The sequence below is a fragment of the Ambystoma mexicanum genome, chromosome 4q, assembly GCF_040938575.1.
Source record: "Ambystoma mexicanum isolate Mex_15411 chromosome 4q, UKY_AmexF1_1, whole genome shotgun sequence".
Lineage (NCBI taxonomy): Eukaryota > Metazoa > Chordata > Amphibia > Caudata > Ambystomatidae > Ambystoma > Ambystoma mexicanum.
In genome coordinates this window covers 927,831,804-927,844,745 of record NC_090928.1, presented here as the reverse complement: position 1 = coordinate 927,844,745, position 12,942 = coordinate 927,831,804, and the positions used below count along the sequence as shown (strand labels likewise).

General features: G+C 41.4%; 1 protein-coding gene across 5 annotated transcripts in view; it reads left to right on the top strand.

The window, feature by feature from the left end:
- Positions 1 to 12,942, top strand: part of EML4 (EMAP like 4) — a 1,387,551-nt gene that overhangs the window by 789,216 nt on the left and 585,393 nt on the right. For all 5 annotated transcript variants that reach the window (XM_069608481.1, XM_069608484.1, XM_069608483.1 and 2 more), the window contains one exon: positions 8,662 to 8,772. In XM_069608481.1, coding sequence (XP_069464582.1) covers positions 8,662 to 8,772 — 111 coding nt within the window. The remainder of the gene's footprint in view (positions 1 to 8,661; positions 8,773 to 12,942) is intronic.

The window sequence follows — 12,942 nt, the reverse complement described above, 5'->3', positions numbered from 1 at the left end:
GAGGATGAATGAGATCCTAATGTTGCACGAAGATTTAGACTACAATACTGATATCTTTGGTGAGGACGACAAGATGGAAGAGCTTACTTACCCACAGAGGTGCTGGTTTTTCAGGGCAGCAAATTCTGCAAAGAAAGTCATTTTAAGGAAATGGAAATGTGTAGAAAGACCAACATTTTCTGAATGGGTGGAGGATTTGAAACAAGTGTCCAGATTTCAGAAAATAATGCTTCAGAGAGAAAAAAAGATGAACCTGCATAATCAAATGTAGGGTCGTTTTTTGCGAGTTGTGATATTGATGTCTCTTTGTTGTATTCTGTTACGTCCCTGTAATAACATTGTAATTTTCACATTTGGAGGGGGTGGTAGGTATTGAGGTACCGAGTGTCATGAATTTAATTGTATTGCTGTTAATAATATTGTTTTTCTTTCTTATGTTTTTAAAATCAATAAACATGTTAATAAAAAAACTTAGATGACTTATCAAAACAGTATGAAAATGGCATACTGGTGTGGAAAAAGAGAACTTTTTCGGTGGCATTATGAATCTTTGAGATATAGTAATATTACAGTAGATCACAAAATATTCAGTATTAGGCAAAATAATGGAAATTCAACTCTTCATTCCTTTGGGCATCAAAGTGTCCAATCATTCGATCCAAAATGACTCTCGTGACAATTTCCTGACACGGTCTCCTGTGCGTAGCTTTTGTACCACTTCCAATACTATAAATCTCATCTGTGAAATGGACTGGGATGTGACTAAAAATTACGGATCAATGGGGATCTCATATTTCGTGTACTAACTTTGGATTTATGTTCAACCTATCTTAATCTTACTTTTTGGGTTGGTTGTCCCACATGGAGTAGGCTGCAGAGGCATTTTATAGCATAGATAACATTGAGCGTTACATGTAGCATAATCTTTCTGTTTGATCTTTTTGCCTGAATGGGAGTTATGTATCATGTTGCCTCTTTGAACATTATTGCAGTTTCTGCATTTGAGTCAGGGAAAAGTACCTGTTTTAGGTTTTGTCAGTGTTCCCTGAATGATTTTAGGTGGTTTCTCAGCTTTAACTAAAATGCCTCAAGTTACGTCCTCTCTTTTAAGCCATTAAAGGTGGATTTGGAAGTAATCTCAGTATTGGTGTCAAAATTCAGAATTTTCCAATTCTTCATTACTTTCAATATGATAACTCTGTTTAGAATAGGCCATGACGTATACTAGAGTAGACTCTAGAGCACGTTTAGCTGTACTTAAAGGTGTGACCTGTAAATGGCTAGTGCTTTGCCCTGAGCTATGTTCACTATCTCCCTAGGGTAACCCCGGACAGTAAATCTGTTAGTGTGAAGTCATCACATTCCTCCTCCAACAGTGTGGGATCACTGATGACCCGTCTTAAAAATTGACTGTTAAATTCTTCAGTAAGGATTTGGGATGAAAACTACTAAAGTCCAAGGTGTTATTCACATCAATGCTTTTGCAGTATATTGATGTATGAAACCTATCCTCAACAAGGTATATTTCAACATCCAAGAAGTGTAGCTTAGGGGTACCTATTTCCATAATGACTTGGAGACTTGAATGTGCACCATTCAAGAAATGTAAAAACCCAGTAAATTCGCCTCGAGTGCCATTCCATAAATATCGATAATGTTTCCAAATCGCCATTTTATCAGACCAATTTTCATTATTAAGTGTATGCTGTGATTCAAAATGGTGCATAAAGATGTTTGCATATGCGTGGGCTATGGCTGACCACATAGAGGTACCTGAATCTTGGAGGTATACTTTTTCATCATATCTGAAAAAGTTGTGGAAAAGAATAGTGTGAATTAAATTCATCACAAAATGTTTGTTGGCAGGAAAGGTATATTCTTTGAGTAAGATCCATTGAACAGCTTCTGACCCCTCATTGTGTGGTTTTGAAGTATAGATGCTCTTTACATCCATGGTAAAATGAATGATGTTGGTGGAAAGGTTCTGTAGGGACTCAATGCAATTAACAAAATTATCTGTATCTCTACATGCTGGTGTTTTGTACAATAGATTGTAGAAGGTGATCAAGAAGACCGCTAACGGTTCAAAAATATGATTTGTACCTGCTACTCTTTGGAAGAGTGTACAACACAGTTATAAATGGAAATGTGTCCATAAATTAGTTCCTGGTAGGTGTGGAAATCCGTTCTTCATTATGAGCTACATCTAGACAATTTTTTTATGAGATTTGAGATTTCACAATTGGGATCAGTGTCAAGTCTTATGCAAGTAGATTCATCTTAAGTAAACTACAACTTCTAGGATAAAAGTTAGTGTTCATGACTATGATTGTCCCACCTTCATCTGCTGGTTTGAATGTAAGGATGGAATCATTTGCAGGATTATTGATGACATTGAGTTGGGCTTTCATGAAATTGGGTCTCGCAGTTTTTTTGTAATTTATGTGCGACAGATGATTCAACATATTAGCTTCAAATATATTAAGAGCCACATTATTCACATGCAGATTAAATGTACTCGTAGGGTGTATCTATAGATTGTCCATAGTTACAGATACATCTGATTCAATGGTATTTATGTCGAAGAACATTTGTAGATACATTTTGCGTAGACTTTATAGAAATTCATCTTTTTCGGAGAAAAGGTTAGAGTTATAAATTGGAACAAAGGAGAGACCTTTATTAAGAAACATGATCTGAGCAACACTCAAGGGTTTCCCTAGAGATGTTAATGACAATGGATTTGGTTACTAGCTCTTTGCTTTGTGTCTTAATTTTCTTTTTTCCTCTTCTTGTTTTTTTGGTTTTTTTCTAAAAAGGGGATTAGATAAAGTATCTTCTGAAACTGAAGTAACAGGTTGTATTATTTCACTAATGTGTAGGATTGGTGGGTGGGTGGTATTTAGGTACCGATACTCGGATCTCTGTTGTATCACTTCGACTTTAATTAGGATCACTCGTAAGTGCACTGCGATGTTGGTGTTTATCAGTTGGTCAATTAGTCCTCCATTTGTCAGTTTGATAATCTTGTCAAATGTAAACTAGATGTAAGTAATCTAATGTATCTCTACAGAATTTCCGTACCTTTTTTCTGTTCAATTTCTTTATGAAACTAATCAAGTTTGCAGTTGAGAGCTTCCAAACTTTGTTGTAACTCTGTATCGGATAGAAGATTAGACGTTTGGGTTTTGAGACTGGTCAAAGATTTGGACAATAATTCAATGGTTAATAAGATTAAATCTAATGGAAGAAAGGACCCAGTGGAGAGACTTTTGCAGGTGGATTAGAACCAGCTCGGCAAAAAGTGGGCTGAGAAGGCACCTCTATAAGTAACTGTAATGGCCACAGAAAAAACAATGATTTCCCACCACCAGATATCCTCAGAATAGGGCTCTTCAGGGGGAGCTGAAACAATATGGCTCAACCTTTGATGGAAGCGACAAATACCCCTTCCCATCCATCTAAAAGCAAGCTCACTCTTTACTAGCTGGGACGTCCAGGAGCTTAAGAAGGAAAATCGTATCCCTAAACAGTCCTACCACCGGATACCGTCAGTTGGCCCCTGCCACTACAACTATCCTGCCTGGGGGCATGCTTCAACACCAAGACCATCATCATCTTCTTGGAGCTATTCATCTCAATCTTATTCCAGAACTCTGATATTTTGGTTTAAAAGAAAAAGCAAAGTTTCACACTTTTTAATGAGGCTATTGATTCTGTGTTGGGAACCATGGTGGTCTGTTTGCCAGAGTCAATCTTCTGTGTAATGGAAGACAAATTGACTAGCAAGAGGTGCATATTATGGCAAAGCCAATGCAGTACTTGGGAAAGGGTATAGGAACTAATATGATAAAGAAAATCTTCAGAAGAAAAGCATTGCGATAAGATTATGTGTAATAGATATATTTACATATAATACATCTGCATTTGTGGAGGAAGCATATACAGCAGGTACATTACCAATAACAAATGATCCAACTTGTCAAATTAAGGTGATTTACAGTGGCTGTTTCGACCTGCAAAATCATCTGTCTGTGAATGTGAGCAGTGAGCCATTTTTTATTGTTTGATCAAAAAAATAAGATTTTACAATACGGACTATGAATTCTATCAACATCGTTGTCATCACCAGCTTTGCCAGAGTTTTTCTCTCTTTTGTCGTTAAGATCGTTGTTGGATTCGCGCAGTTAGTCTGTGCTTTACAACGTCCATTTATCTGGTTCGATTGTCTATTGCTTGTCATTTTCATTTAATAAATTGCTTTCGATGTGTCGGACCATTTGTGCCATTGCGATTTGCCATGTTGTTCTTTCTCCTCCTAATAGTCGCACCCACCATGTCGCTTCATCTGCCAAAATGTCAAACCCTGCCATAGGTGCGAGATATTGTAATCTGATACTAGCTGTGGCTGGGCAGCTCATGATTAAGTGCCTTAGTGTTTCTTTTGGAGGGACAGAATTGGTTTTGCAAAAGCGGCATCCATTTGTTGTGACTTGTCCGCGAATGTATAGTATCTCCCTTGTTTTGTACAAATTTAGCCGTGCACGCAGAATAGCAGTACAAATATGTTTACTTGGGCATTGGATGACATATCTTTGTAGCTCATTCCTTTTTAGAGTGTTGCCAGGGAGATGTGAGGTGAGTTTCAGTTTAGATGCGTTATCTATTGTCATGGCCCAGTCATTGTCTTTTAGTTTTTTTAGTATTTTGCATGGGTTGCTTATGAGCTCCTGCTCTTCGCATGCGATGATCTTCATAGTTAGTTGATTTTTATCTTGCCAGTCGTTTAGCATTTTACATTTTCTACTGTTCATTTCGCATTTTAATAGCTTGAGGACTTCGTTATTGTGTGCAAGTAGACATTTTCTGTACAGCATAAGGGAGTTGCAGAGAACTGTACATTCTAACGATAGTAAACTCAGCTCACGCCTGATTGCTGACCCTGATACTGACAGTGGAAGATGTAAAACTGTGCGCCAGAACAGCGCTTCCAACTTAGCCCATAAACCTGTTGGCAAGGTGGGCATCGCTTCTGCACCATACGTGATTGACGGCACCACTTTCATTTTATAGAAATTGATAGTTGGTATTAATGAGAATTTTCCAAATTTGCCATCCACGAATTTAGCTTGTGCAGCTAGTTTCTTAATCTTTGCATAAAGTTCTGTCTGCATAGCTGTTTCCTTTTGAGAGCTGTCCATAGGTACTCCTAAGTATTTGCATTGCGCAACGGTCTCCAGATTGATTTGACCCAGATGCCATTTAAACTTATTTCTTTGTTGATTTCTTTGTTTGTTACCGTTGTTTTGGAGAATCATAACTTTGGTTTTGCTCGTGTTTATTTGCAAGTGATTTTTTATGGCATAGATTTGTAACGCATCAAGTTTTCGCTGCAGACCTATTTCCGTCTGATCGAATATGGTTAAATCATCAGCGTACAGAAGGTGTCCAATCTTCGTTTGCCCCAGCTTTGGCGGAAATGCTCTGGTTGTTTCGTTTATGCAATTAATATCGCCAATGTAAGCCAAGAAGAGTGCAGAAGCTAACGGGCATCCTTGTTTTACGCCTCGAGTGCTATGAATTTCGTCTGATAGCAGTCCATTACGATTCAAACGCACTTTCATTGAGGTGTCACAATGTAGTGCTTGGATTGGGGCCAGTAGCTCAACGGGACATTGCCACGCTTTTAGTTTGTCCCATAGTATTGATCTTTCTACTCGGTCAAAGGCTTGAGTGAAGTCAATGTATACAGCATATAGATGTTGCTTGTTTTGCAGTGCGTTTGCTTTTAACGTGCTGCATAATAAGATGTTGCAAGTTGTACCTGCGCTTTTCTTGAATCCTAATTGAAATGGGTCATTGCACTTGGCTCCCACTGCCCATTTTTGGAATTTGGCCATTAGGAGTGAGGCATACACCTTACCCATTACATCCAGTAGTGCAATCGGGCGAAAATTCTCGGGATTACTCATATTGCCTTTCTTATAGATTGGGATGATTATCGCTTTGGTCCAGGAATGGGGTATGGACTGAGTTTCTGTGCAGCGCTGAAATATGACACTCATTAGCTTTGCCCAATCTTTTGGATGACTTTTTAACTCAGCATTCGAGATCCCATCTGGGCCTGGTGCCCTGGAGTTTTTTAGTTTAGTGATGATGTTCACGATGTCCTCTTCTTGTTCTAATTCAACCCAGGGGACTGTGGGCAGTGAGCCATTTGATTGCCATACAATACTGCGATCCAGCAGACGGATCTAAATGAAAGTATAAGATTGTTTTTTTTTCTTGTATATGGAAAATGGAAAAACTAGGAGTGATGTGTTATTAATATTATTGGGATGATTTGAAGAAAATTGCAATATATAATCATTGCAATGTTAAAAAGCTATGCACTGGGGAATAAGTCTGCTTACAGAAGCTTTTTATAATGGCGCTATCCCATTGGAAAAGGCTCTGCGAATCAATCCCTATTGCCTGTTCTCAATGCATCAATACACATGAAGATAACTTTCCCTGAAACAGTGTTTCGAATACTTTTGATATATGTGATTGCCAAATGAATCACTTCATTTCTTTATATAGGAATATACACATCACCTGGATGGCATAGGTGTTTGTTGTTGTAAAAGTTCTGTCAGTGACAGGACTTAGGAAAGCCCACCTAGGGTGTACAGGGTTACACATCTTGGGATCTGCCTGAATTACCCACGGGTATGGTAGAGTTGTGAGCAGCCAGGCTTAGTCTAAGGAGGGAGGAGGGCTGTAGTTTGGTACAAAGGCCTCAGAGCATACCTTGGTTCAAGAAAGCACACACTGAAGAGGTATATAAAAATACACGTTTATTATTTACTCCAAGGCACCTTGTTGTAACTCTAAGTTCAGGTAAGCACTATAAATCAAACCTATATACAGTATAGGAACACTTGTAATATCAGAACAGCTTTTAGAGTAGCAAATCACATAGTAAATGAACTGAAAACATATATGCACTTTCCAAACTCTGAATACATTTTTTATAACTTCAACCAATCCTGTCTTAATAGTCCAACCCTATCTAGTATGAGTCTCTCAAAGTTCAGATGAGCCTGGGCCACTAGTGGTTGGGGGTTGGCAAGAAAACAGCAGGAAGAGGCAAAACAGTGTTCAGAGTGCTCGGGTCCCGATGGATCCCCTATAGTTGCAGGTAAGTCAGTGGTTATAAATAGGTTCAGGAAGGTTAGCATGACCACCTGAATGGATGCGCCAAGGATCGGTATCTGAGAGCTGGCGGTTTTACTGCTAAGAGTACAAAGGGTTGCCCCAATTCCCCCACTGTTACTCTATGGTGATCTCAGGGGGGGTAGCGTGATACAGGCTATCACATAATTACCCAAGCAGACCCCAAGTAGGTTATACCGAGGGTGAACAGTACCTTGAAATAAAGAAGTTGTTGCTGTAGGACAGTTCCAGCGGTGAGGCAGCAGCAGACCTGGTCTACTGTTCTTTGGTCCTGGTGATAGGGAGAAGGGGACTTTGGTGGATCCTGCAACAGCATTCACACAGGGGGACGCCCATCGATGGATCTTCAAGGTGGTGGCTTGTTTGTGCCTTCTGCAGGCTTGGTGGACAGTCTATTGTTACGGCAGTCAACTCTGCTCTGTTTCTCGGTCCTCATCTCTGTTGAGATTCTGGAGATGGCTCAAGTTGCTGCATGCTAAGTAGGATGCCCACAAAGTTTCAGGCTAAACCGCGCTTCCGGAGACCAAAGGAAATACAACCACAGAAATACAGTAAAAGACCCCAGGTATTGGCGGTATACAGGCTCTGGGGGACGCAGCTCTTTTGGGGATGGCACAAATTTTAGTTTGCCTTAAGAGTGATTAGGCCCACCAGTCTGTGAGGAAGTAGACTTCTTCAAATCCCCTGTCGATTGGATTGACGAAGACTGGACAGCAGCTGAAACAGGCTCCGGTTGTCGTTGGAAGTGCTGGCGACGTTCTTCTTTGTGGTCCTCTTCAGAAATGTTTTGTTCCAGTGGTGTACTCTTGGTTTCTACTCCAGGACTTCACACTCCATATCCAGGAACAATGGCTGAGTCCACCAATCATTTCCCAAGCACCATTCAAACTTGGGGGTGGCTGTCCAATGAGGACCACATTGGGTTGTGTGTGCTGATATCGCAAGATAAAACACAAAGGATAAAATGTATCCACCCTACCCTGCTAACTGCAGGATTTGGTCAAGGAAAGAATATAAAAATTTAAGGAGAAGTTCTGGGAGTTTCTGACAACACTGCACAAAAGGTGCGGTGTGTTGCTTAACTAAAAAGTATGATGCCTAAAAATCAGAAGAAAGCATAACTCCAAAAAGAAATCCCCAAAAGGGGCCAAAAAGGTTCCCTACACCAGAGTACATAGAGTGGTAAGTGTGGTAAAGGTTCCCACTCACCCTGGAAAATTAGTAGAAAAATCCAGGTGTCCAGCAGAAAGTGCTGGGGGACTCACAATGAGTGGGGATTTCACACAAAGAAAGAAATCTACCCTAACAGTAGGATTAAACATTTGTATATGTGGTTGATGGTATTAGTTAATAGCGAGTGTGTAAGGTTTTCTTTATAGTGTTAAATTGGACCTTACATGTTATGGTAAAGAAAATAATGGTAAACATTTTTCTTTTTCACAGCCTTTACAGCCCCACGTGCGGATCTGGGATTCAGTAAGCCTATCAACTCTGCAAGTTATTGGCCTTGGAACGTTTGAGCGGGGAGTTGGGTGTTTGGATTTTTCAAAGGCGGTAAGTGTGTTTTTAGTTATATTTGTTAGAATTACCCCCCCCCCCCTTCCCTCTCACCCTCCCCAAAACCTCTTGTTGCCCTGAAGGACATCTGCAACACTCCCTTGCTTCCTAGCTAGGTTTGCGGTGCTATATAAAACCCAAAATACACAGTGATCGAATTAACCTCAATGAAAGTCACAGGGTAATGTGCGAAAATAGCGATCTTGATTTTGCCTTAATTAGTTTGATGGAACTTCACAAAAAACAATCCTAATGATGGCGCACAGGCATCGTTCTCACACTGAGCAGACACTAATGCATTTTAGTCCGGCTTGTTAACCATCCTAATCTTAACGTACATTGTCATCTGCTGGAAGATTTCAGCTTCAGCTGCGAGTTCAAAAAAACACTGTCTGGAAAGGGAATGAGAGGGAGAGGTATATTTGATGGATAGGCATGCGTTTGCACCATCTGCAGGATGTTTCAAAGGTTTAATAATGAATGCAGCAAGATTGAGCTCTTGCTTCTGTCACCCCATAAGATATACCTGTGCAGCTTGAGTGATATGGGACTGAAATGGCAGGATTTACTGTTGGCAAGCAAGCCGAGCTTCATGATCTACCTGACTGTTGTGTTATTAAATGTTTGACATGAGAGATTCGCCATATGATGTGCACTGTGGTGGCCTCTGTCTCTGTTCATTATGCCTCTTCCATCAAACTGGCTTGACATAGCCAAGCATTCAGTCTGTACCTAACTAATGCATCTCGTCACCAAACATACCAGGCAGAAAAATATAATGGCCATAACCCAAGGGCAGCACGCTAAGTAGGGTTCTGAACATTTTAAAAAAAGAAAAAAAAACGAATTGTGTAGGTTGTCATAAATGTATCACACCAACTTCAAGGTAACCTTTTGTTATTTAACACAATATGGATGGACGCACTTCAGTTACGTGCCTATGTATTGAAGGCTCACTCCCAGTCTTACACATGCAAATACAGATAAATATGAAACGCCCCAATGGGGAATGAGACTAAGAGAACAGGTTGCAAGAGTTATTTTTTTCTTTATAAAGAGTTGGCATCCAGAGAACTCTGCTGCCCCGAGAGCGCTCTGGCAAACATTACAAAGATATGAGTTTATAAAGGGACAAAGAGTCATCACTGACATCACTCTATATGGGACTACAATTGCTTGGGATTGGGTGAATAACATTGATACATATGCGGCTATGGGTGCTGCTTCATCCGGATTGATTGCTCCGTTGGCGGGAGGGTGAGCATCACGTGGTCCGGCTGCCAGCGTCCAGGAGGTTTGAGGGTCAGGTCTCGGTGAGGTAGGATGGACACTAACTAAGCTAGCATGAGAAACTACCATTAGAAATATAATAAACAATGCTTATTAGTATGAGCTTAAGTAAATCTTATTGAACTTATAAATTGCATGCATAAAGTCAGAGCATCATTCATTAGGACTTACATGGAGTACCAGGCTCAGGGGTATTGGTCAGTGTGATAACAAAGATTGCACATCAAAGCAACTATGGAGCACGCTGACATTTTTTAGTTCCATGGTGCAATATACTGTGACAGAGCACTCTGTCGTGGGCTTCACAGCAAAGTCACACTTCTGGTACATCAAGAGAATACCTTAGGAGGGCACAGGGTACAGTGGCAGTAATTTTCCAACAGCGGGGTTAAGAGGGCACAGGCAGGTTTGTGGAGATGAATGAGCTACAAGGCATGGTTCGAGCCGGTTCACACACAGGACAGTGATCTCAGAGGAAGAGTGAGATGTTACATTAGTATATGTTTCAATTGTCCCCGGCGCATCTGTGAAGCTTTCAGACAGAGTGAGAAAAGGTGGGGGCCATGAGCGCAGTGTTAATACGTGGCGCTGCAGAGGGCAGAGAAGCCTCTTCGTATTATCGCAGTGAGTCCTAGTCCAAAGATGGAGCCGAGTGCACACAAAATGGATGCCAAGTGTCCCTCACAACAGCCCCGCTTAAGACGCAGGCAATGGAGGCATCCCCTGCTATTGCGCGAGCAAGTGGTCTAAATTGTCTTGAATGTGTGAGGGGGCCTAAACGACCCCTCACTCCCACACATTCCTCCCTTTCGTTACATCTAAAGTAACAAACGAATCCTTTTTATCATTCTCCCTCCGATAATACTCTGCTTCTTGTACTGCCTCATCCCATGCTGGTGTACCTTTTATTGGCATCCAAGCCCTACAAACTCCTCTTAGGCTCTGCCCTCTCCTGGCGTATTCATCAGGTGTACAGGTCATGTGTATACCCCCTCCCCATCTAGATCCACCCACACCTCCCTGTACCATTGCAATTCCTGTGGCTCTTTAATCGTGGTCTGGTATAGGTTGTCTACCCTGTCCGCATGCTGGTGATAAAACAGCTGTCAGACGATATTTTGGTGGGTTTGACTCCCCAGTTTATTTACGCGTCTATCATGGTTGCTACCGTTGTTGGTTTGCTCATTGTTACCATCATCAGTGTTGAACTAGGTATAGATTTAGCACAACATTGTATGCCCAACTTGCACACACAGAAAAATATCAAAAGAAAAATGATGCCTGGAACAAAAATTTTCATCATAATGCTGAACCACAAGGGTATCCAGTTGTACATGTTGTCGAAGCAGTTGCTCGGCTGTATTCCTCCTTCCTTCCGCATTCTCTCCCCCCAGGTTGTGTACTGCCGAGATGACGTGGGAGAGGGACCAGTTATCCGCATCTTCAGAAGGTACGAATGTACAGCATGCGCTCTCGATATTTCGGCAAACACCGCCATCCATTGCTGTGAGAAGGTCTAGGACGTACCGGTTCTGCATTGTCATTCCGCGCAAGGTGCGGAGTTCAACCTTGATCACATTGAATCCCTCTAAATAAAATATGCCCCACATTGCAGGAAAGGTGGTCATTCTATCCAAATGAGACGCCTCCTGATTATTCTTAGGAGAGCAGTGCCACAGGTTATTTGAGGAGAAAATAGCAACAACCCCCATCTGTCTGGTTTCCTTGAGAAAGGGGAGTTTTTGATGCCTGGGTATTTTGATAGAATGAGGAAGGGGAGAGAAGACCTGTAATTGGGCCAGTACTAGACCACACAATAGTTTTGTATAAATAATTATATCAAATAAAACATTAACAATTCGAGACGCATAGGGATATATTGATTTGCCTAGAATCCCACAATCTATTTTGTCAACTGCATAGGCTATGATTAAAAGCCACGTAGGGCAGCCACTGATAAATTGATTTATTCAGACTTTAAGCTCCATGAGACTTTGGTGAAAGAAAATTCTATGATGAACACATGCCTTTTCTGTATAATTAACTCTGCAAATTGTAACTAAAAAGCTATCCATAAGCATTGCCACAACCACAGAAGGAGAAGAGCAAGTCTTCAATCATACCTCACAGCCTTCTGGGATCATTTACCATAGCCTCTGGTTCAGCAAATATTTAAGCAATAAGTCCAGATGGCCGGGGCATTACCCAGACGGGTAATGCCATGGGCCAGTTACAAGGGCTTTAATAATAGCCCGGGGCATTATCTTGCCCGGTAATGTCCCTGCCAAGAGGGGCTTATTGCTATTCATATCCTGGCACGTTGTACTGGGATACTAATATTTTCTTTTCCAAGTAGAAAAACTGCGTATTTACTGTTTCGCAACTTGAAAAAAAGTACAAAAAAGATGGCCGCTATGGATCGGGGAGAAGGGAACTACACTTAGTCCCAGCTCCTTTTCTGGTGCCAGGTAGGGACTCGGCCTGCCAGGTAAGTGGGGCAGGGGTGGGCGGTAGATCTAAATATGTGTAAAAGGGTGGGTGAAGAGGACGTGGGGGAGCGCAGGGATCACTTACCTTGGACCCTGCTGGGGAGGATGGCGGCATCCAGCTCATAGGAGGCTCGGGCTCGGGGTTCTCAGCCTCCTGATTGGCTGAGAGGACGCTACATCCCCCTGCCGTGGTACTTATAGGAGATACAATGGTTAGGGTGGCAGCATGTATCACTGACATTCTAGCTCTCTTTTCAAACTTAGCCACCCTCTATATTTATCATCTTTGTGTTTGCTGATTAGGACATCATTTTGCAAGATTCCACCATTCGTGTGATAGTAAACAACTGCAACAGCTGATTGGGGTTGTTTTACCGAAACGGAAATG